Source organism: Mus musculus, chromosome 16 (genome assembly GCF_000001635.26).
Source record: "Mus musculus strain C57BL/6J chromosome 16, GRCm38.p6 C57BL/6J".
NCBI classification, from domain to species: domain Eukaryota; kingdom Metazoa; phylum Chordata; class Mammalia; order Rodentia; family Muridae; genus Mus; species Mus musculus.
Window position 1 is genome coordinate 48,283,037 of NC_000082.6, and position 24,836 is coordinate 48,307,872.

Consider the following 24,836-nt stretch of genomic DNA (forward strand, 5'->3'; position numbering starts at 1 on the left):
AAAAGGATTTCTGGAGCAACTGGGTTGTTTTCATTCCTGTTCAGGATGCTAATTCCATTAGATAAATTTGCAGTCTTTTCAGAATTCTCTAGGAACTTCACTTTCCCTTAGCAATATTTAGGTTCTTTCTTTCTTTCTTTCTTTCTTTCTTTCTTTCTTTCTTTCTTTCTTTCTTTCTTTCTTTCTTTCTTTCTTTCTTTCTTCCTTCCTTCCTTCCTTCCTTCCTTCCCTTTTTTTTTTTTTTTTCTTTTTTCTAAGATAGAGTCTCACTATGTAGACTAGGCTGACCAGGAGCTCAGAGAGATCCACCTGCCTCTGCATCTCTAATGCTGGGATTAAAGGTGTGTGCTGCCACGCCCAGCAATAATTACAGTTTTAAATATCCCAGATCTACAGTTGCCAGGAGCAGGGGGTAGCAGCTCACACCTCTAAATCGCAGTATTCCGGAGGTTGAGACAGTACAATATACAAAGCGCATTTCTGGCCAGGCAAAGAAATGATAAACTCTGCCTCAAAAACAAAACAAAACAAAACAAACAAAAAAAAATTCGAGGAAACAAGCCTAATAATTAAACCACACAAAAGGGGATTTTATTAAAATCAGCCACAAAAGGAGATTTTAGCATCACAATTTTGTTGAGGGTGGGACCAGAAGGGGAGGGGAACGGAAGAGGGCCTCAAGACAACAGGAAGTAGGAGGAGATTTTGAAAAGCCGGCTGAGGTCAGAGGTCTTTTGGAAGCTGGGAGAACTTTCTTTCGGAGGATTCATCTATTCTCAAGATGGAGACTGCTGGAGACAAGAAGGTGAGAACTGTTTTTACAATTTGGCTTTCCAAATGAGGGCCCCTCATTTTTGAGTATAGCCAGCCATTGTTTGGAGAAGAGAAGAATGAGCGTTACAATTTGTTACAACCTTAATTGTTTTTTTAAAAAAAATTATTATTTAAAGGCAGGTGTGTGGCTTGGCGGGCCCGCTCGAAGTGGCCTTGCGCGAGACCCTGGGGCCCGGGTGTAGATGTGTTAGGAGAGGAGGGTGTGTTTTGGAAGGAATGCTTTGTTAGGAAGGAATTTAGAATCCCGTAGCTGGTCCCGGGATAAAACAGGGTATAAACTGAGGCTTTGGGTAGCCTCGGAAGGAGTCCCCAGTTAACCTGAGAGGACCCGAGGGCTTAACCCAAAAGTGCCTGCTACAGGGCTTCCAGGCCCCTTAATTTATCCATAGGCCCTCAGAATCTATGAATTTTGACATGGCAGACCTGCTGGTTCCTAACTGTAGTAGCCAGGATAGGATGCTGAGCACTTTCCTGGACTCCTCCCCAAGAAACCGCCAGCCATTTTCATCTTTCTTTATTGTAAGAATTTTGTTAAGTCCTAAAGTGAATCCTTTATAAAGAGGTTGTGCAAAAGTAAATCTTAGTCCTTGGGAAGCCGGTCCCTATTGTGATGGGAGAGAACTGAGGTGTCAAGTAACAGGAAATGCTAAATTGTCACTTCCACAATTGCGGGGGTGGAGGAGGGGGGGGGTGGAAAAGACCTAGGTTTTGGAGCTAAGTGACCTGGTGGTTTTACTTATTTATTTAGTGAGTTATTGTTTTGTTTCTCTGTAGTCCTGGGTACCCGGGACTCGCTCTGTAAACCAGGTTGGTTTGCCTCCCGGGTGCCACCCTCTCTTTTCTTTCTGAAACAAGGTTTCTCTGTAGCCCTGGCTGTCCTGTAACTCACTCTTGTAGACCAGGCTAGCCAGGAACTGAAGAGATTCGCCTTCCTCTGCCTCCCGAGTGCTGGGATAAAGGCATGTGCCATGACCACCTGGCTTTAATAAGCTTTTAACTTTTGGCCCTCCATGTTGAAAATACAGTAGTGGTTCTGAAGTTATATAAAGATTAAATGAGGCAAGGAGTGTGTTTAGTCGTGTATATGCTGGAAGAGGCTTAATATTTGTTAGGTTTTTTTTTTTTTTTTTTGGTGTGTGTGTGTGTGTGTGTTTCTTTCTGTGCTTAGGGATTTTTTTGTTGTCGTTGTTGTTGTTCCCTTAATTAAACTGAATATTTATTATCCATCCTCAGCAATAAAAGGGAGAGGGACCCCATTCTTATGGAGTTTAAAATCAGATGGAATTAATTGACACATGGAAATGAGGTAACATGTGGTAGATTTTTGAGATTCCAGCAAAATAACCCTTGAATTGAGACTCGGAGGACAGTGAGGTGTAAGAACTGAAGGAGGAGTGGGTGGGTCCTAACACATCACCAGGCTGTTTTAACAATTGGAAACTGTCCCTAGGCCATGTCTGAGAGGCTCTGAAGGGAAATCAAGCCACGGAAGTGACAGTGCCTTTGGTACATCACTCTGGCTACAAATTTCTTTGGGTGAGCCTAGAACCAAGGACTAGGGGAAACAGTTTTTGGGTGTGAGACTACAGAGTAAGGTTTTCTTTGTCCAAGAGTGGACCACTATCCGGTTGCTTTCATTATCTTCTGTTGCTCTGTTCATACCTATTTCATCCTTTAGTTTTATCCTGTAGCCTAAGCTTGGGTAGAGGAGGCACCAAGGATGTGACAGATCCGTCACATCCTTGGTGCCTCCTCTGCATTCACTGCACAGGTGCTAATACAGCTTCAGTTTGGATTTCTTCCTTCCTTAAGACAGTCCCATAGGGGGCGGGCCTGTGGACCAAATCCCAGCACTTACCCTGAGGCAGGCGGGCCTCTGAGTTCAAGGCCAGCCTGGTCTACAAATCTAATTCCAGGACTGCCAGGGAAGCTACTTAGAGAAAAACCCTAGCTCTAAAAAACAAAGACGAAGATAGTCTTACAAGTCTGGGCTGGCCTGGCCTTGGTCCTAGCCTAGGGTTACAGTTGTATGTCACCAAGCCTGTTTCTTTTTCTATTCTTTTTTTTTTTAAGATTTTTTTTTCATTTACATTTCAAATGCTACCCCAAAAGTCCCCTATACCCTGCCCCCACCCTGCTCCCCACTTCCTGGCCCTGGCAATCCCCTGAACTGGGGCATATGATCTTCGCAAGACCAAGGGCCTCTCCTCCCAATGATGGCTGACTAGGCCATCCTCTGCTACATATGCAGCTAGAGACACGAGCTCGGGTACTGGCTAGTTCATATTGTTGTTCCTCCTATAGGGTTGCAGTTCCCTTTAGCTCCTTGGGTACTTTCTCTAGCTCCTTCATTAGGGGCCCTGTGTTCCATCCAATAAATGATTATGAACATCCACTTCTGTATTTGCCAGACACTGGCATAGCCTCACAAAAGACAGATATATCAGGGTCCTGTCAGCAAAATCTTTCTGACATATGCAATAGTGTCTGAGTTTGGTGGTTGTATATAGGATGGATCCCCAGGTGGGGCAGTCTCTGGATGGTCCTTCCTTTGGTCTCAGCTCCAAACTTTGTAACTTCTTCCATGGGTATTTTGTTCCCCATTCTAAGGAGCGAAGCATCCACACTTTGGTCTTCATTCTTCTTGAGTTTCATGTGTTTTGCAAATTGTATCTTGGATATTCTAAGTTTCTGGGCTAATATCCACTTATCAGTGAGTGTATATCATGTGTGTTCTTTTGTGATTGGGTTACCTCACTCAGGATGATATCCTCCAGATACATCCATTTGCCTAGGAATTTCATGAATTCATTGTTTTTAATTGCTGAGTAGTACTCCATTGTGTAAATGTACCACATTTTCTGTATCCATTCCTCTGTTGAGGGACATCTGGGTTTTTTTATAGCTTCTGGCTATTATAAATAAAGCTGCTATGAACATAGTAGAGTATGTGTCCTTATTACAAGTGGTAACATCTTCTGGATATATGCCCAGGAGAAGAATTGCTGGATCTTCTGGTAGTACTCTGTCCAATTTCTGAGGAACTGCCAGGCTGATTTCCAGAGTGATTGTACAAGCTTGCAATTCCACCAACAATGGAGGAGTGTTCCTCTTTCTCCACATTCTCACCAGCATCTGCTGTCACCTGAGTTTTTGAACCTAGCCATTCTGACTGGTGTGAGGTGGAATCTCAGGGTTGTTTTGATTTGCATTTCCCTGATGATTAAGGATGCTGAACATTTTTTCAGGTGCTTCTCAGCTATTCGGTATTCCTCAGTTGATAATTCTTTGTTTAGCTCTGTGCCCCATTTTTTAATGGGGTTATTTGGTTTTCTGGAGTTCACCTTCTTGAGTTCTTTATATATATTGGATATTAGTCCCCTATCAGATTTAGGATTGGTAAAAATCCTTTCCCAATCTGTTGGTGGCCTTTTTGTCTTATTGACGGTGTCTTTTGCCTTACAGAAGCTTTTGTAATTTTATGAAGTCCTATTTGTTGATTCTCGATGTCACAGCGCAAGCCATTGCTGTTCTGTTCAGGAATTTTTCTCCTGTGCCCATATCTTCGAGGCTTTCCCCCACTTTCTCTATAAGTTTCAGTGTCTCTGGTTTTATGTGGAGTTCCTTGATCCACTTAGACTTGAGACTGAGCCTGTTTTTTATGTTGCCTCTTTTGATTTTTTTCGAGACAGGGTTTCTCTGTATAGCCCTGGCTGCCCTGGAACTCACTCTATAGACCAGGCTGGCCTTGAACTCAGAAATCCGCCTGCCTCTGCCTCCCAAGTGCTGGGATTAAAGGTGTGCGCCACCACGTTGCCTCTTTTCCTACAACCATTGCTTTCCAATTTTATGACTCAGGTTGGTTATTCAGATGATGCTCTGTGAGAATGCACACTGGCAATCATGTGCATGGACCTCATGGGGGACCTTAGATGTGAGTTAGTTTAGAGCAAGGAAGGGGGTATCAGGACACCAGACAATGCAGTAACCCACTCCCCTCATCACAGTGGAGCGCAGAAGAGCCGAAGGAAGAAGTGGAATTGCAGATGTCTAGTCAACCAAGCACGGCTCCTGCAAAGGCTAAAGCAACGGGGAAAAAACAAAAGAAGTCGGAGACAGATAATGGTAAGTCTGTAAATGCTTAAGTCTTTTCATCTAAGAAACTTAAATTTTCCTTAAAAACAAAGGTGGGCGGTGTTGAGACAAGAGTAATTTATCTCTGTACTTCATCTGAGGTTTAGCCAGGTTTGTCCTTCCTTCCTTCTTTTCTTTCTTTTAAGGTTTGTTTACTTAATGTATGCAAGTTCACTGTAGCTGTCTTCAGACACAGTAGAAGAGAGCATCAGATCCCTCTACAAATGGCTGGGAGCCACCCACCATGTAGTTGCTGGAGGATGGTCTTAACCGCCCAGCCATCTCTCCAGCTCCTAGCTGGGTTCTTACCTCATTAAAAAGCAACAAACCAATAAACAACAGCAAAACACAGGCAAACAAGGTGCTTCCTCCTCCCAAAGCCTTTTTATCCAACTCCCAGGATGCGCTTACCTCACCTAGGGTAGCCATTGTGCTTTGGGGTTAATAAGCAATGAGGACAGTTTGCACTTGTTATCATCCTAAAACTAAGTGAGGGGGGGCCCAGTGTTGATAAGACACATGTGTGTATGTGTGTGTCAGGGGAGGGGTGATCTGTATAAAACTCTTAACGATGCCTGCTATCTGTGTACAGTGTGTCTGTCCTTGATCTGTTCTAGGAATCTTACAGGATTGGAACTGTGTGAAGCACAGAGGGTAGACTGCTGCAATGGCTGGGGGCAGGCCAGTGCATTCTCTCCTCTGGTAAAAGCACCAGGCACCAATGAGTTTTGTTTGATCAGCTCGGATTTAAGGCATTGGTCACTGTCCTGGGTTAGAATGGTAGCTAACTGCAGTCCTCGGGGCAGTAGGCGTAGCACATTTCTTTAGGCTTAGCAAAGAACACTGGGATTTGAAGGGTCCAGGCTTTGGGGTCTGTCTCCTGGAGTCTCTATGATCCTCTAGTTGACCATTTAAACAGAGGCACCTCTACATAAGAGGGTAACCATCTATGTAAAGAACCAAAAGGGATTATGGGAATCCAATTCTATATAGCTGTGCAAAAGTTGTTCTAACTTTTTTTTCCCCCCCCTCAGGTTGTAAACCAAAGGAGGGAAAACCACAAGACACTGAGACGCCAGGACAGACTCGTAGGAAGGTACCAATTCCTCCTATTCCAGAGTATCTGCCCCCAGTGAACCTGATTCACCGAGATGTTTTGCGGGCATGGTGCCAGAAGAAACGAGTGAGCAGCAAAGGCCAGGTGGGGGCCCGGAGGGGGCCTCTTGCTGCGCGGCAAAGTGGGAGTGTGGCAGCCAGAACTTCACTAACAACTCTTTTTATCTTTTGTTTGTTGTTGTTGTTGTTGTTGTTGTTTTGTCTTAGAAATTAGATGCTTATAAACGACTCCTTGCAAGGGCTTTCCCAGAACAAATGGTAACTATATTTTTTTTTATGAAACTATTTAGTATTAGCCCAGGCTAGCCTGACAGTCAGTCTGAAAATAAAAGTGGCTTCAAGCTCAAGATCCACCTACCTCACGGACATGGCCTTCCAAGCCCTGCATGGAACTTTGCACTTTAAGGGATAGTGGCAGAGGGAAAGGTTTGGTTCTTTTTTTTTGTTTTGTTTTTGTTTTTTTTTTGTTTTTTCGAGACAGGGTTTCTCTGTGTAGCCCAGGCTGTCCTGGAACTCACTTAGTAAAGCAAGCTGGCCTCGAACTCAGAAATCTGCCTGCCTCTAAGTGCTGGGATGAAAGGCATGCGCCACCACACCTGGCTGGTTCTTCTAATAACTGGCATATCAGAGAATAAATTGAGGGATTGCCTTGACTCCCTTCTTCCCCCTCTATCCCCAAATGGAAGAGAGACCATGAATAAAACTAGGTAAGGTGGGTCCTTTTTATTTTGGTGCTGGAAAATGAATCTAGGATTTTAATGCATGAATGCATGTTCTACCACTGCGCTGCACCTCACACCACAGTCCCTAACCCACCCCATCCCTGCTTTTGGTTTTTGTTTGGGTTTTTGTTTGTGGGGGTTTTGTTGTTTTGTTTTGTTTGTTTTTTGTTTTTTTGTTTTTGTTTTTGTTTTTGTTTTTGTTTTGAGTCTATGTAGCCTAGGCTGGCCTAAGAACTTCAAGAACCTCCTTTCTCGGACTCTTAATTACAGGTGTGTGCCACTATTCTTGGATAACTCATTTATTTGTTTTTGTTAATTTCTGTTTTTAAGATAGGGTTTTGCTAGATAGTCCTTGCTGGCCCAAAACTTGGTAGCAAAATTCCTGCCTCTGCATCCTGAGTACCTGGCCAGCATTTTGATTTTTGAGAATAGGACTTACAACCATTTTCTAGGTTAGTCTTGAATTACTAAGGCCAGGCAATCCCTTCTCTCTCTCTCTCTCTCTCTCTCTCTCTCACACACACACACACACACACAGACACACAAACACACACCGCCTCCCAACTCCCAAGTAACAGACCACAGGCATGCCCTCTTCTGGCATAAGGGCACAGAGTTCCCTGCATCTAGAGCTATAATAGTGAACCACCATTCAGGTGGTTGGAAGAAGCCACATTTTCTACCAACGTAGTGAGTGCTTGTGACTGCTGCATCATCTCCTCCACCCCACCCCACCCCATCACAGTTTTCTATGTGTGTGCTTGTGGGTGCACATGTGCTACAGGTTAGAAGACTTCGCTGGGTGTCATCCGGTCCTTGCTTTCTTCTTTGTTGTAAGACAGAGTCTCTGTTGCTTGCTGATGGATATAATGTTGGCCAGGAGTCTCTGGCTCCACCTCCCATCCTATTATCACAGGAGCATTAGAATGGAATTACAGGGGTTGGGGATTTAGCTCAGTGGTAGAGCGCTTACCTAGCAAGCACAAAGCCCTCGGTTTGGTCCTCAGCTCTGGAAAGAAAAAAAAAAAAAAAGACTGCAATTACAGGTGTGAGCCATTTGTGTAGCTTTATATGCGGATTATGAAGATATGAATTCCAAGTCTCTCATGGCAAGTACCTTACCCACTGACGTGTCAGCCCTTAATGTTTTCCATTATCTATAATACCCTAGCTGGAGTTGAGGAACGTCCCTGACTCAGCCAAAGACGCCAGGTTGAAGACAGCTCACAAAAAAATGAAGACTGAACCGGGGGAGGAGTCTGAGGTGACAGTTCCTCTGGAAATGGTCCCTGTGCCAGAGGAGCAGATACCTGCCCTCATTGACCCTCCTATGCTCTATGAGGAAGTCAGCACCACCGTAGTGACTACACCTGCCACTGAGGCCGTGTTAGCATCTTGGGCCAGAATTGCATCCAATGCTAAGAAGTACGAGGCAGTGCCAGCCGATGCTTCGTCCTCATCAGAAGTCAAAGGTTAGAATCAGTCACAGCCACCAGTGATTCCTGGACCTCACCCGTGCTATTGTGTTTAAGTTCTACTTTGGGCAGGGTCTCACTGAGAGCTAGTATTCCTTTGCAGTAAGAAGAATCCTCATTGTGTTTTGTTTTTTTGTTTTTGTTTTTTTTTTGTTGTTTTTTGTTTTTTTTTTTTTTTTTTTTGAGGTTTTGTGTGTCCCTGGCTGTCCTGGAACTCGCTCTGTAGATCAGGCTGGCCTTGAACTCATGGATCCTCCTGCCTCTGCCTCCTGAGTGCTGGAATATGCACCACAATCACCTGGTAGACAGGAAAGAACCTTTTACCTTGAATTTCTATGAGCTACTCGGGTGATAACGAGGCTGTTGATCCAGGAAGTCACGCTTTGAAAATAACTTCGTATTACTCGCTCACCAAGCAAGAAGCCATGTGCTTGGTAGGCTTTCTTCCTACTTTTTTTTTTTTTTCATTTGAAGAACGGGGGGCTGAAGACTAGGATCTCTTGGTATGTGTTAAGTTGATGATGTTTAACAATTTACTCTTTCTTCTCAATAACATAAGCATAACTAATCAGACATGTCATAATAAGCCAATGACCCCAACATCTGAGTTCAGGCTTCCTGAGACTTTCAAAATGATAAGAGAGCTTGGGTTGTAAGAATAGCAAAGAAATGCAATGAAGGAAAATCATGCTTAGCATGATAACAGTGGTTGAGTCTAGGGCTAGAAAGATGGCTCAGAGGTTGAGAACACTTTTTTTTTTTTTTTAAGATTTATTTATTTATTATATGTAAGTACACTGTAGCTGTCTTCAGACACCCCAGAAGAGAACGTCAGATCTCGTTACAGATGGTTGCTGGGATTTGAACTCTGGACCTTTGGAAGAGCAGTCAGGTGCTCTTGCCCACTGAGCCATCTCTCCAGCCCCCATTTGGGTGTTTTTTTTTTTTTTTTTTTAATTTATTATATATATATATATATATGTATATATATATGTGTGTGTGTGTGTGTGTGTGTGTGAGTGAGTACACTATAGATGTCTTTAGACACACCAGAAGAGGGCATCAGATCCCATTACAGGTGGTTGTGAGTCACCATGTGGTTGCTGAGATTTGAACTCAGGACCTCTGGAAAAGCAGTCAGTGCTCTTAACCACTGAGCCATCTCTCCAGCCCTTGGGTTTTTTTTTTTTTAATAGGGTGGTTTTTGATTGTTGTTTATTTTCTCTAACTCCGGCTGTCCTGGAACTAAGCTCTGTAGATCAGGCTGACCTCAACCTGACAGCCTGCCTCTACCTCCTTAGTGCTGGGATTAAATTCCTGTACAGCCACCAACCAGCAATTTTCTGGGAGTTTTGTTTGGTGTATGTGTGATGTGTTAGAATCACTCATGCAGGCTAAAGGAAATACTCTACCACTTGAGTTACATCGATAACCCTAAAGCCTGGAGGTTTCTTGTATACTTTCATGGTAGGTAACAAGATGGATTGAGATGAAGCTTGGATTCCCAGTCTTACCTCAGGGCTGGCATTTCAGAGAGGCATCAAGTCTAGGCTGAAACTGGTGTGTTCGTGTTAATTCTCTTTGCTCCCACAGGGGAAATGTGGTGTGTGGTTCATGGGACCAGCCTTCCTGGGAACTCGCGTGGTTGGGTTCGGCTGCAGTTCCACGCTGGACAAGCCTGGGTACCCGATAAGAAAGGAAAAGCCATTGCCCTCTTCCTGCTTCCGGCCTGCACATTTCCACCCCCACACCTGGAGGACAACATGCTGTGCCCCAAGTGTGTTCATAAGTGAGTGCTGTGCGCACTTAAGTTGCCTGCGGGAAAGGTTCATTTTAATTAGCTGTGTTGGAATATTACTTATCTTGCTCGTGTAAGTAAGCACCCAAGGTGCTGCGTTTCCAGGTCTGAAACTTACTATGTAGATTGTGCTTGCTAATCTCAAACTTGGAGCCAAAAATCTACCTTCTGCCTCCTACTTGGCATTATGCCACACTAATATGTTTTTGTGCGCCTTTGGGACGGCCAGGAGCCAAGGCTCACCTAGAGATTCTCACTGTCCTGTCTCTATTTTCCCAGCCTGAGATTGCAGGTGTCCCCCCAGGCCTGGCATAGATGCCATGCTGGGGATCAAACTTGACGGTTCATGCATATATTCCCAACAGATCTTTCTTGTCTGTTTTAGATCTTAGTACCTTTTCCTGGTTCTGGTCTCTGATCTGGGTATGACACACCTTGTAATCCCAGCACTTGTAGTGTAGACTGGGGTGGATGATTGAGAGTTCAGGGCAAGCCTGATCTCAGTCAGAGGTGGGGGGGGTGGTGAAGTGGAAAAGGAAGACATAAATAAATGAATGAATCCATAAATACACTTGTTTTCTAGGAACAAGATCTTGACTAAGAGCCTCGAAGGATAAAGGACAGATCTCTTGTTTGAGCTAGCTGCTGGCGTCACTCACTCTTGTGGTGTGATCAGCAGAGCTGCGGCTGACGCTGAGACTGATAGAAATCTACATCTCTGCCTTTGAAGGTGCCTTTCTCATCCAGAACTTAAGGGATAGTGTAAGTTAGTTGATGCTTAAGTTCACGCAGTTTGAAAAAAGCCAGCGAGGCCACCTCTGCTCGCTGTGATGACTGATCACTGAGAGTGAACTCTTACTCTTTTGTGAAGATAAAAATACATCCTATGTGTTTTGCTGCAAGTAGGTCCTGGGGCAGGAGGATGATATCTCCAGATAACAATAGTTGCTAGTCCTGTCACCAGCACAACGGGCGTCATAACCAGTTCAGCAGTCAACTGTAAAGACTTGGCTTATACCTGTAGCCTCCGCATGCATGTCCTCTTCCCTGGGTTGTAGTGTGTTGTTAGTGTTTAATACTTGTGTTTGTTTTCTGCTGTTGTAAAATATTACACTAAATCTGGCTTGTGGCTTTTGTTTTTGTTATCTGAATGGTTAAATTTCCCCTGAGTTCCTTCTGCCCCTGTCTGGATGCCATGTTTGAAAGGGCTTTGGAACAATGCTTGGAGCAGAGGGAAGTAGGGTGGGGGTGGGGGCACCGTCCCAAGCCAGGAAGAGGCAGGCTACTCACAATCCATGTGCTCTCGGTGTGATGGCAGTGAAGGCCACCATCACCACTTCTTCATGTCCTCTGTGCCAGCAATGCACAGTTTTTCCATAAAGGAGATGAATAAACAAGGAACGCACTTGCTTGGCTCCTTCAGAGGACTGAGTGTTGGTTAGGGCAGAAGCTTTCTGTGAGATTGCTAGGCTTCTGTCTGTCCCAGTGTCATCCCCTGATGGACGACTGCTGGTTGTATTTGATGTCATATATTCCACCGCCAACCTTGCTTCTGCCTCCATCTCTCAACTGAAAAGGACACGGAGCCAAGTGCCTTGGATGAAATCCACAACAGGAGGATGGCTGAGGAGTCAGATAAGATTTGCCCTTGAGTTTTCCAACTAGATGTGACAGTCCAGCCAGAGTTAGGTCCCGGCCCACAAGTGTGTGTGATGTGCCTGCATGTAGATTTCCGTAGGAATCATGGTATGTGCTATCTGTAGACAGCCCTCCATTTTCCACTAAGAGGGCATGGAAAGTTCCAAGTGTGGGTACCTTAGTCAGAGGTCTTGCCAAACCACTGTTGGCAGAGAGGCCACATGAAGAAATCTTGTGTCCTCCCTGACAATGGTGCATGTGAGTAGTATGTCCAAGTGTTCCTAGTCAGTGGGGGAGAATTACAAGCCCTGGCTGTCCTGGAACTCACTCTGTAGACCAGGCTGGCCTTGAACTCAGAAATTCGCCTGCCTCTGCCTCCCAAGTGCTTGGATGAAAAGCATGCGCCACCACTGCCCAGCGAAAATTTTTTAAGATTACAATTGAGTATCCAACCAAGATCAGACGGGCGTGGTGGCATACACCTTTCATCCCAGCACCTGGGAAGCAGAGGCAGGCAGATTTCTGAGTTCAGCTATACAGAGAAACCCTGTCTTGGAAAAACAAACAAACAAAAAAATATCCAAGATCATGCCAGGAAAATATCTTTTTGTCACATGGAGCTTTTCCATCAAAATTAAATGTCTCTAGCTGGGACTAGTGATGAGGGTCTAAAAATCCCAGCAAAAGGAATGGTCATGTGTGTTCAAGGCCTGCCTGGGTATACACAAGACCAGCTAGATCAATATTGTGAGATTGTATCAATGAAAGGGGCTGATCGGTAAATTAGAGCCTTAGTATACACAAGGGCCTAGATTCAAACCCCAGTACCACTAACCGTCCAACAGTGGGTTTCCCCCAAGTCACTTTAAGCATAAGGTCATGTTAGTGGGAATGGCTTTAAAAAAAATGTGTCAGTAATGTGATACAATGAGCATGCAGTTATTACTGATAATTGCTTTGCCAGAAAAGATTTAATATGAATCTAATCATGAAGAAGCAATTAGTCCTGATTATACCTGTGGTAAGAGTAATTACTAGGTGAGCCTAGTAGGATCCCTTTTTTTTTTTGTTTCTGACACTCTTAAATAAATCCAAATTTCTGAAGGCAAATTAATAACTGATAATAGCCACCACACCATTCAAATAGCTTGTTTACCTCCTTTTGTATAAAATCTACCATATCATCATTATTGAGTCTTATTTGAAATGACAGGTTCTTGGGAAACCACTATCTTCCTATGTAAAACTCTCAAACCTGCACAGAAAATGTTTGTTACATGCCCGTTACATGCACATTTAAGTTGCATGTATGGTGTGTGTGTGTGTGTGTGTGTGTGTGTGTGTGTGTGTGTGTATGTGTATGCATGCCCATAGAAGCCAGAAGAGATCATGATATCCTTTGAAGCTGGAGTTACAACACAGGTAACTATAAAGTGCCCAGCATAGATGCTGAGACCAACTTGGGCCCTCTGGGGAAGCAGCAGGTCCTCTAGCCATCAAACTATCTCCAGGTCACTTTTTTGTTTTGTTTTGTTTTGTTTGTTTGTTTGTTTGTTTGTTTGTTTGTTTTTTGAGACAGGGATTCTCTGTGTAGCCCTGGCTGTCCTGGAACTCACTCTGTAGACCAGGCTGGCCTCAGACTCAGAAATCCGCCTGCCTCTGCCTCCCAAGTGCTGGGATTACCGGCGTGCGCCACCACTGCCCGGCTCCAGCTCACATTCTTATATTTCCTTTATTTTGAGATGTTTCACTGTATCCTAGGTGTCTTGAACTTTTTAGCTCAGGCTATCCTGAAACTTGGCAGCAGCCTTCTCCGCTTCTACGATAGCAGTGACCTGTCATAATCCAGCCCTCTAAAGTCTGGAATGATACATTTTTCCAGTTAGGATACTGGGGAGAAAGGGCGCAGGATATGGTGGCACAGGTGGCGAGGTGCTGTCTAGCATGCATGAAGGAAGCCCTGTGTTAGGTCAGGACTATAGTGACTCTCACCTGTAGTCCCAGAACTAACGCAGGAATGTCAGAAGTTCAAAGACATTCTCAGCATGGTTATGGAATATATAACGTAGAGAGAAAATCTTAACACATTAAGAGTGGGCCAGTGAGGTAGATTATCAGGTAAAAGTACCTGTCACCAAGGCCTAACAACCTGAGTTTAGTCCCCTACATCCACATGATCAGTGTGAGAGTTATTCAGGGTCTAGTTGTGACTACACATGCATTTAATCCCAGCCTGGTCTACATAGCAAGGTCCAGGACAGCAAGGACTATGGTTTTGGCTTGTTTGTTTGTTTGTTTGTTTGACTTCTGTATATACACTATAGCACAGGAGAAATTTAAAAATAAAAACAGTATTAGTAATTGGGTAATGGGATGCACAGATTATTTACAGTAATAGATAGGGAATTGGAAATGAGAATGGGACAGGTTTCCCTTTGTAGCCCTGGGTGTCCTGGAACTAACTGTAGGCTAGGATGGCCTCGACCTCCTGCCTCTGACTCCCATGCTGGGATTAAAGGTTTGCTCTATTATGTCCAGCGAAGTTTTATTTATTTATTTATTTATTTATTTATTTATTTATTTATTTATTTTAACAACAACAAAAAGACGGGAAAACACTCAGCTGAACACAGAAGATCCTGCAAGTCAGGTCCTGACTGTCGTCTCCTAGAGCTCATTCCATCCTGAGGAAAAGCCAGAGCTCTCCAAATGGCCCTCAAGCCTTTCCTCATTACCTTCTTCCTCCCTTATCTCTGACGTCCCCTCCGGCAACCCTGCCCTTCATTTTTTTTTTTTTTTTTTTTTTTTACTTTGAGCAAATCCTCCGGGTGGCTCTAGCCTTATCTTTGTTCCTGGAATGCCTTCTTGCAGATGTCCGCTGGACTTGTTTTAAACTTACCGGCCTTGGAGATGGCTCTGTGGGTGAGTGTTTGAATGCAAGCCTGGTGCCTGCAACTCTTTCCAGTGGATCCTGGGAGCCCAGTTGCACTAACACTTTACACTTTTACTGCCTCGGGTTGTTGTTTGACTTCTTCCTCTGAAAGTAAAGATGAGAAGTTTTATCCTGAGGTCCTAAACCTCTATCTTGTTTAAGATAAGGGGCATAATCCGGGAGAATGACCTTGAAGTCCTCTGCTCCCTGCCCCACCCCGGTGCTACTTCACCTGAAGCTCTGTCATTTCCCCCATTGTGCTAAGGACGGAATCCACTACCTTGTGTATGCAAGGCAAGTTCTTAACTTGAGTCAGCCTCCTAGAACAGAGGTCTATCCTGTATTTGATGCTCAGTGCACGTGGGTTCATTTCCCAACGCTGAAAATAACGACAAATGCATGCTGTCTCCCCTCTTAAAACAGCGAAGAATAAGAACTGTAAATTACTTTGAGATCTGTATTTAAAGCTTATGGGGGGTGGGGCTGGAGAGATGGCTCAGGGGTTAAAAGCACTGGCTGCTCTTTCAGAGGACCTGAGTTCAGTTCTCAGCAACCACATGGCAGGTTATACCTGTCTGTAACTTCAGATTCTGGGTACCGTTATACAGACATGCATGCAGGCAAAACACCAATGAACATACAACAGGTGCCCCAAGTTTGGTCCCTGCATCCCACATAGTAGAAGGAGAAAACTTAATAACTATTAAGTTATACTCTCACCTTCCCAATTCACTATGGCATGCACAGACAGGCACAATAAGTGGATGTAGTTTAAAATCTCAAGCTTGGAATAGTGGTACACACCTGTAATTCCAGCTGTTCAACTGGTACAGGTGGATAGAAGCTTGAATCCAGCCTGGGCCACATACATAGCTAGTGGGAAATTTAGTCTAATATTACGCATGCACATATTCAAGAATACATTCATTCAAGAATAAACATTTAAGTGTCACGGAAAACTCGTGCTTTAGTGGCACCTGGAAGAACAATCAAGTCGTTCTAGAAAGCACTGCGGGTTTTCCTTTCCCAGCTGAGTCAAGAATGCTAGTCTCTCATCTTTGGGATTAATGTGTGTGTGAGACTGCGACTTCTAGGAGAGAGGAAGGAAGATACTGATGTCTGCAGGGCTGTGAACCAGAGTCCTTGAAGTTGACCTGCTCGGTCACTAGCAGCAAGACCTTGAGGTTTGAGACCATTGACTGATCGTGGGCCTTGTTACAAAGGCTGACACTTGGTGTTTGTTTGCTCATGGAATGCACAGACTATGTCCAGTCCCCAAGGGCTCAGTGCAGCCAACTTGGTACACATTGTTCAGTTATTCCAGGAGTATCATGATTCATGACATGAAGACAGCAGGGAGAGGACAGAGGACATCATGGGCTGTTATAGGACAGCCTTTCTGTCCTGGAATCTCTCCCAGGCCTCTGTCCATTCTTCTTAGTCTTTGCTCTGTCGATGGTCACAATCTTTTTTTTTTTTTTTTTTTTTTTTTTAAGATTTGTTTTGTTTTGTTTTTCGAGACAGGGTTTCTCTGTATAGCCCTGGCTGTCCTGGAACTCACTTTGTAGACCAGACTGGCCTCGAACTCAGAAATCCACCTGCCTCTGCCTCCCAAGTGCTGGGATTAAAGGCGTATGCCACCAAGCCCGGCTTACTTTTACATTCTTATTTGGAGGTTGGTACCATCTCTTTCTGTGGAAGGTGCTCTTCCAAACTTGGTCCTACTCAAAATATGGGTGGTACCTAAGTATGGTAGTGCATGCCTTTAATCTCAACACTTGGGAGGGAGAGGCAAGTGGATCTATGAGTTCGAGGCCAGCCTGAACTACAGAGAAAGTTGCAGGACATGCAGAGCAACACAGAGAAGCCCTGTATTGGGAGTATGTGTGTGAGAGAGAGGTGGGGGGGAGGGCGAGAGAGGGATAGGTTAGCATATGTGACATCCTTGTCCGTTTCCTTCACGGACATAAGGATGGACACTAAGCCACATTCTATGGAATCTTCTCTCCCCTCTATTTCTTTCTAGCAGAGTCTGCATGCTTCCGCTCCTGCCATCTGAGAAAGCTGATGTCACTCTTGTCTCTTTAGTGCCTCTGTCCTGCTGCCTCCCTGCTCCCTCCACAGCACCCTTGTGTGTTGTTTACTGCAGTACTGTCTGCTCTAAAGCAGTAGCCACCTGTAGCAGTTACTTTCCTGTTGCTGTGGTGAAGCACCATGACAGGCATTACCTAGAGAAGAAAGGGTTTATTGGGGTTTATGGTTCCAGGGGGGATATGAGTCCATGACAGGCAGAACAGAATTAGCGTGTATCTCAGACTGCAAGGAGGAAGCAAAGGGGGAACTTTTCAAACTTCACCCCTCCCCCTGCCAGTGACATACTTCCTGCAGCAAAGGCACACCTTCTGATCCAACCACATAGCAGTACCAACCCCAGACCACGTATTTCAACATAGGAATCTACGATGCACATTGCCATTCAAGCCACAGCCAATGCTGCTACAATGGCACATGGGACAACACCCTATCCTAAACTTCAATCTCAGAGAGGCTCTGTCCATACATTGACAGTGTCCACTTTCTTTTTTTTTTTTTTTTTTTTTAAATTAGGTATTTTCCTTGTTTACACAGTGTCCACTTTCACTTGTGTCCCTATTCCTGAATTTTTTTTGCAGCATTGACCTTCAAGATTGTCAGCTCTGACTCTGCCTGAATTCTATTGATCTCCTTGATGCTCTTTGGCCATGCAGCTCCCGTACTGGTGCTGAAGCTGGCAGTGTATTTGAGGTTGTCCTTGCACATCTTCCTGTAAACCTTGCAGGACTTAGCCCAGCCTCATTCTGAGCCAGGCAAGCACTGGGAGGCTTAGCAACTTGGGATTTCACCTGGCTTGGGTTGTGCACACACCCCTCATCTAATGCACCTAGCATGCCCAGCCTCGTAAGTATGTGTGTGCTCCCCGCTGCAAACAGTAGAACGATTCCCTCCTAGACACTTCCAATAACTAACTCCCCCTTCTCTGAGTCTACTTAAATGTATTCTAGGTTTAGGAAAAGTAGTGTGCTAATCCAGCCTGAATCCATTTTGGGTGACTATGCAATAAGTAAGATCGTGTTATTTTATTGAACTTTTAGAGGAAAATCTAATTTCTCACCTTATGGCTATGCAAAATTGGGCTTGCATCCTGGAAAAGAATGTTCAGTTGAGCAAAGGCATAACATAGTCCAAACCTGCTAGTCAAAATAAAGAAATTTAGGTTGGAGAGATGGGTGAGAAGTTAAGAGCAGCCGGGCGAGGTGGCACACACCTTTAATCCCAGCACTCGGGAGGCAGAGGCAGGCTGATTTCTGAGTTCGAGGCCAGCCTGGTCTACAGAGTGAGTTCCAGGACAGCCCGGGCTATACAGAGAAACCCTGTCTTGAAAAACAAAACAAAACAAACAAACAAACAAACAAACAAAAGGAAGTTAAGAGCACTGGCTGCTCTTCTAGAGAACAAGGATTAGATTCTCAGTGCCTGCCTAGTGGCTCTCAAACCCCTGTAACTCCTGTTACAGGGGATCTGATACCCTCTTCTTACTTCCCCAGAACCAGACACGTTTGTCATGCATAAGACACATGTAGTCAGACACATACAATAAGAAGTCCCAAACAGTAACTCGTGCCTTGAGTACTCTTAATTTAATTCTTGGAACTCCTGCTGGCTTGCACCATATCTGATCTGTAACCATCACTTCGGTTTTGAATAAAGTTTCCTTCTTATTGTGCAGTCTGTGTGTGCTTCTTTGGTTCCTTCATTAAGATTCCAAGAAACTGGAAATACCCATTCTAGAACATCGGTAACAATTCCCACGTGTGTGCATAGCCGAGGACTCCTCATACTCCTCCCCCACACTCTCCGAATTTGTAGCAGGTGGTACAACTCTAATGGAGAAGTTTCAGGCTTCCTATGCTGATTGGAGGGGTCTACTGGGTGGCACCCACATGGGACCATATTACCTCAGCCACTATCTCTCCAGATGCTTCTTGAAGAACCCATGAAGGAAGTGTACCTAAAGCCATGAAGATGTTAAGCCTTGGAAAACATCTGGATTGCAAGGCAGCTGCTGTCCTTTTGCCAGAAGCTTAGAGCTTGCTTCACAGCACCTATATAGAGGCTCACAACCATCCATAACTCTCATTCCAGAGAATCTACACCACCTTTTGACCTCTATGGCACCAAGCACACATGTGGTGCACACAGATACAAACAGGCGAAACAGACACACAAAATAATGAGATTAGACTTTTAATTAAAAAACAGTTTTAAGATTTCTTTTTATGTGTATAAGTGTATTGCCTGCATGTCTGGCTGTGTACCATGTGTGTGCAGTGCCCAAGATGGATAGAAGTTAACTTGGAAACTGATAAATGGTGGGGGTGGAGTTAAGTCTGACAGTAATCATTAATGAACTAGGTACCAGAGGCAGAATAATTCAGAAAGTTAAAAAATTCAGAAAGTTAAAAAAAAAGTGATTCTTAGCTGGGCTATAATTTCAGCCACTCTGGAGGTAGGGGGAAAAAATCACGAGTTAAAACTTGCCTGGTTATAGTACATTCAAGGTCAGTTTATGTGATGTAATGATACTCTGGTGTGCATGCACACATACATGCACAAAGGCACACATACATGCACACACACACATTTCTAAGTTCTCTTCAGGACAAGGTCCTGAATAACAGAAAATTCTGGGCTGGGAAAAGAAGAAAAAGGAGATACACCAAAGGACCTGCGGGCAGGAGTTAGGAGAACAATCCCCAACATAGCTGGAGGGCAACTAATCTATTAGTATAGTAATGGACCATCAGAAGTTCATCCCATTGGGCTGGTGAGATGCCTCAGAGGGTAAAATCACAGACTGCTCTTCCGAATGTCCTGAATTCAAATCCCAGCAACCACATGGTGGCTCACAACCACCAATAATGGGATCTGACGTGACACACTCTTCTTCTCTGAAGACAGCTACAGTGTACTTATTTATAATAGTAAACAAACAAACAAACAAACAAGATCATCCCATCAAAAAGTTTCTCCTGGCTCAGGACATAGCATTGAGGCAAGAATCCTAGGAGATGAGACAGAGTCAGTGCCAAGATGATCCTTAGCCACTGTGAAACCAATGCTGATCCTAATAGAAACACTCAAGTTCAAAGGCAAAGGAGGGATGAAGGAGTGATGAGGCTGAAGAAAACAGGCCTACAGGGATGGAGATGGTAAGTGAGGTGACATCTGTGAAGGGATTGTTCTTTGCACAGCGTCATAGGATGAAGTGTTGAGAAGATCTGTCAGGAATGTGCTGGAAAGGGGCATAGCACAGCTGAGACTGTTCTGTGACCACTGGTAAGGCAGTTATAGCATTAGACCATAATATCAGTTGGGGGTGGGTGGGTAACAGACCCTGAAATAATACAACTAGGTTATGGCACTTAGTTACTATAAGCCACCAGGCTAGAACTTCCAAGAAGATTGAATGGCAGTTAGAGGGCCCTGACCTCAAGGACTATGAGGCTGGGATCCTTGTGGGCAAAGCAAACAGGCAGTCAAGAGGCTGTAGCCCCACATCAAGAAGCAAAGAAGTCAAGGGGAAGAGGGATGTATTGCAATGGTTAGAGTACCCATCTAACATCCCTGAGACCCTGGGTTGGGTCCCTTTCGGTGCATAAACTGGATGTGGTGACAAATACCTGTGATCCCAGCTCCTGAGAAGCAGAGGCAGAAGTTGAAGTTCACCCTTTGTCTCTGCTACATAGTAAGTCAATCTAAGCTCCCTGAGACTCCGTCTCAAAACAAAATAGAAACAACAAAAAAACAAGTCAGAGGCTAGAGGAAACGGATATCTCCAAGGGCAGTCACCCAGACTAAAAGACAGGATCAAGTCAGCCGAGGCGGATCAATACTTCAAGTCTAGACTGTGCTACACAGCGAGTTTCCACCTCATAAAAAAGGGTTTTGTAACACAAGATGAGGCAATACAAGAGCAAAGTGACTTCCAGCTGAGTCACTAAACCAGGGAAGCTGGCTTAGTTTTCCTGAGAGGAAGAGGTTTGGCTAGTCACAATCCTTTGTTTGCAATAAGCGTAGCCATTTATTTGAGCCAATCACAGTCTTGCCTCGTAGCATCAATCCCAGTGATTGAAGCTTGTGTCTTAGACCAGTCATAACTTTACCTCTTAACGCCAGGCATCCATCTGCTAGGGCATCTTCAGGTCAGTGCTTCCCCACTGGCCAGGCAGAAATGATTCCAGAGTCATCTAGAAACCATCAGACAGGACTTGTGAAAACAGAAGTCTAGAACCAACTGTTTCCAGCTCGCTTTGATCCCAATACTCGGAAGGCAGAGGAAGGAAGATCTCTGTGAGTTCCAAGTTAGCCTTATCTGAACTCAAAAAAAAAAAAAAAAAAAAAAAAAAAAAAAAAAAATTCAAGCTTAGACTGCCAGCAGTCAGAAACCAGACAAACAGCAGACATTCTTCAGTTGTCTCAAGGTATGCATGGAATGTTCCTAAATGGCTGGTGCTGACCTAAGAGGAAACTATCTGTCTATCTGTCCTTTTGCCCAAGGCATCCAGACTTGTAAGGGAGAACCTAACAGCTGCTATATTTGGGGAGTCAAGTTACTCCCCCGAAAACCATCTTTGCCTATTAGAAAAATGGTTATCAGGAATGCTTACTAATGCAAATTTATTTTATTTATTTTTTTAAAGATTTATTTATATATATGTAAGTACACTATAGCTAGCTATCTTCAGACACACCAGAAGAGGGCATCAGATCTCATTACAGATAACTATGAGCCACCATGTGGTTGCTGGGATTTGAACTCTGGAAGAGCAGTCAGTGTTCTTAACTGCTGAGTCATCTCTCCAGCCCACTAATGCAAATTTAAAGAACTAATGATAAACACTAAAAATAGTGAAATTTAGGCAAATCTTAACAGTGCTTAACCCCTCAAGTGCTTTGGAAACAGTGGTGTGCACCATCTCTACCAGTGGGCTATATCCCTAGCCTAATCTATGTGGTTGTTGTTACTTTGAAATAGGCTCAAATAGGCTTGGGTTATATTTGGCCCAAGCTGATGTGGAACTTGGATTCATAGCTGAGTACGACTTTGAACTTCATACTTTGACCTGCCCAGCACTGAGATAGCAGGTGTCTGTCACTACAAGCTGCCCCCCAGCACACCTGCTTTGCAAGGTGATGGGGATTGAAGCCAGACCCTCATGCATGCTAAGGCAAGCACCAGGTGAGCTACAGTGCCAGAACCAACCTAGAAATTCTTAACACCAAAATTCAGCTACTTCAAGGAGACATGAATTCATCTTTCTATTCTAGTCTGTTTAACAAACTGTTCTCTTTCATAGGAAACATCCTGAGGAAAAGCTCCAAATACAGAAAGAAAGAAAAAAGAGCTCATGGCTCATTTCCCTCCCTCCCTCCCTTCCTCCTTTTATCTCTTTTCTTTTCTTCTCTTCTCTTCTCTTCTCTTCTCTTCTCTTCTCTTCTCTTCTCTTTTCCTTCTTCCTTCCTTCCTTCCTTTCTTTTCTTCCTTCCTTTCTTTCTTTCTTTTTTCTTTTCTTTCTGGTGCTGGGGATCCAACTTGGTGCCTTATGTATGCTAGGTATGCATTGTACCACTGAAGAACATAACCAGGCCAAGAACTCAATGTATTCTTTCTTTGAGACAGGTCTCACTATGTCATCTTGGGTGACCTTATAGACCAGGCTCGCCTTGAGCTCTCAGAGATTCATCTGCCTCTGCCTCCAGAGTGCTGGGATTAAAGGTCTGTGTCACCACTATATCCTGCTATATTTATTTTTAAATACGTAATTTTTATTTGTGTGTGTGTGTGTCTGTCTGTCTGTCTGTCTGTCTGTCTTTCTGTTGGTCTGTCTGTGTAGTGTGTGCATAAGCTGGCTCTCATGGAGGCTAGAGGTGTTAGATCCTCAGGAGCTAGAGTCACACGTAGATGATCATGACCCACCCAACAAGAGTGCTAGGAATCCAAATTTGGTATGCTTTCAACCACCAGGGCATCCCTGTAGACCTCAGAAATCAAGTTTAAAAATTATGTTTTTAGCCTTGCATGGTAGATTTTAATATAATAAAGAGAGTCTTTAATCCTGCCCTTGGGATGCAGAGGATGGCAAGGGTACATAGAAAGACCCTGTTATATTTGGGGGAGAAAAAGTTATGTTTTTAGTTTGTTTGTTTGGTTTTGTTTGAAGCATCTCACTATGTAGACCAGGCTGGCCTTGAACTTAGAGAGATCCACCTGCCTCTACCTCTGCCTCCTGAGTGCTGGGATCAACGGTGTATGCCCTCACCACCTGACTCTGTTATGGTTAAGGGTTTTAATTTTTTATTTTTTTATATTTTAGACAGACTTGAATGTAGTAGTTGTCTACAGATCTTCTTCATACCCCCTTAGTTGGTTAATTCTGCCCCCACCTTCTTCTCCATCCTTGCTTAGAGCTCCTTGCAGCTAACACTGCTTCCCTTCACTTCCAGATCAAGGGTGTTATGCTGTGTCCTCTGCACCTTCAGGCCTTTTGCCTCATCTCTCTCATATGAACCCACTCCCAAGTGCATCCTGGGAAAGCAGCCTACTAATAAGTCGCAACTCTAGCGCCTCCATTCCCACTTTTATTATATCATTGTTGCTGGGAACCAAACTCAAAACTTGGTGTGCGCTTGGCAAGCATTCTACCAGCCCTCCATTCCCAACCCCAAATCTTACCCTTTTTGAGGGGTGGGAAAGGAGACCAGAGGTGTTTAGGAGGGTTTCTCATGTAACCCTGGCTGCTGTAAACTATACAGACCATTCTGGCCTTGAACTTGTTGCTGCTTGCAACCTGTGTCTTCCAAGTGCTGTGATTAAAGGCTTGAGCTGCCCCACCTAGTTTAAATGGGCTCTTGTTACCTGGGAGTGGGTCTTACCTTTAATCCCAGCTGTACTGAGAAAGGCAGGAAGAACTGTGTGAATTTTAGGCCAGTCTGGTGTACATATCAAGTGCCAGGCCAGTCGGGGCTACACAGTGAGACCTGTTCCCCCCACCACCACCAAAAAGAAAGAAAACAAGAAAACTTTTTTTTATTTTTATTTATTTTTTATTTTTCTGTTTTACTTAACCAGTCTTGAACAACAGTTGTGCAAGAGAGTCCTCTAGTCCCACATCTTGTCAATCATTTCTTTCTATATTTGCCCTTTTTCTTCTCCAAGTTGGCTGGCTTGCCTTCCCAGGAAAGTTTTGCTGCTGCTGCTGTTGTTGTTTGTTTGTGTTTGTTTTTGTCCTTGTTAGTCTGTTGATATTTACCCAGGGTGTTGGATTCCCTGGGACTTGATGCCAGGTGAGTGCTAAGATTCGACCCTGAGTCCTGTGAGTGCTGAGATTCGAACTCCAGTCCTTGACATGAGTACTTGTAACCACCTAGTCATCTCTCCAGCCCCTCAGCCAGGCAAAACAACTAAGATCTCAGGGTGACCCACCTAGCAAACTGAGCAGACACAGGCCAGGCGTGGTGGCACGTGCCTTTAATCCCAGCACTCAGGAGGCAGAGGCAGGTGGATTTCTGAGTTCGAGGCCAGCCTGGACTACAAAGTGAGTTCCAGGATAGCCAGAGCTATACAGAGAAACCCTGTCGAAACCCTGTCTCGAAAAACAAACAAACAAAAAAACCCAAAAAAACAAAAACAAAAACCCCAAACAAAAAACCTGAGCAGACAGGGCTACATGAGGCTTGAAAGTAATGCTTGCTTTGTGCTTGTTTGTTTGCTTTCTTTTTGTTGTTGTTGTTGTTGTTGCTACTTTGGGTTTTTTTGTTGTTAGTTTGTTTAGAAAGAACAAAATGATCCAAAAACAAGCAGAAAGAAATAAATGTAAGACTATGAAATTGAATAAATAAAAGAAAAATTTTTGTTAGGGTTTTGTTTGGTTGGTTGGTTTTTGGTTTTTCTTTTTTCTTTTTTTTTTTTAAATTATTTATTTATTTTATGTGAGTACACTGTAGCTGTCTTCAGACACACCAGAAGAGGGCATCAGATCCCATTACAGATGGTTGTGAGCCACCATGTGGTTGCTGGGAATTGAACTCAGGACCTCTGGAAGAGCAGTCAGTGCTCTTAACTGCTGAGCCACCTCTCCATCCCGGTT

The 24,836-nt window shown here is 44.1% G+C and overlaps 1 protein-coding gene across 2 annotated transcripts; it reads left to right on the forward strand.

Annotated features, from left to right (window-relative positions):
* The first annotated feature begins 698 nt into the window (after positions 1–698).
* Positions 699–11,256, forward strand: Dppa4 (developmental pluripotency associated 4). Of its 2 annotated transcripts, NM_028610.2 has the most exons (7): positions 699–805; positions 4,842–4,959; positions 6,003–6,169; positions 6,292–6,342; positions 7,978–8,278; positions 9,875–10,070; positions 10,663–11,256. In NM_028610.2, exons 1-7 carry the CDS (start codon positions 782–784, stop codon positions 10,694–10,696), a joined length of 891 nt encoding a protein of 296 aa, NP_082886.2. In that variant the 5' UTR covers positions 699–781; the 3' UTR covers positions 10,697–11,256. The 2 variants fall into 2 exon arrangements, with proteins under 2 accessions (NP_082886.2, NP_001018002.1); NM_001018002.1 differs by lacking the exon at positions 6,292–6,342 and having other exon boundaries at positions 6,003–6,064.
* Positions 11,257–24,836: the final 13,580 nt, after the last annotated feature.

What these genes read in the sequence shown, in the direction of transcription:
- Dppa4 (NM_028610.2), top strand. Translation starts at nt 782, where the DNA reads ATGGAGACTGCTGGAGACAAGAAG. An exon ending in GAAGTCGGAGACAGATAATG is followed by an intron (nt 4,960 to 6,002) that starts GTAAGTCTGTAA and finishes CCCCCCCCTCAG; the next exon opens with GTTGTAAACCAAAGGAGGGA. An exon ending in GAGTGAGCAGCAAAGGCCAG is followed by an intron (nt 6,170 to 6,291) that starts GTGGGGGCCCGG and finishes GTTTTGTCTTAG; the next exon opens with AAATTAGATGCTTATAAACG.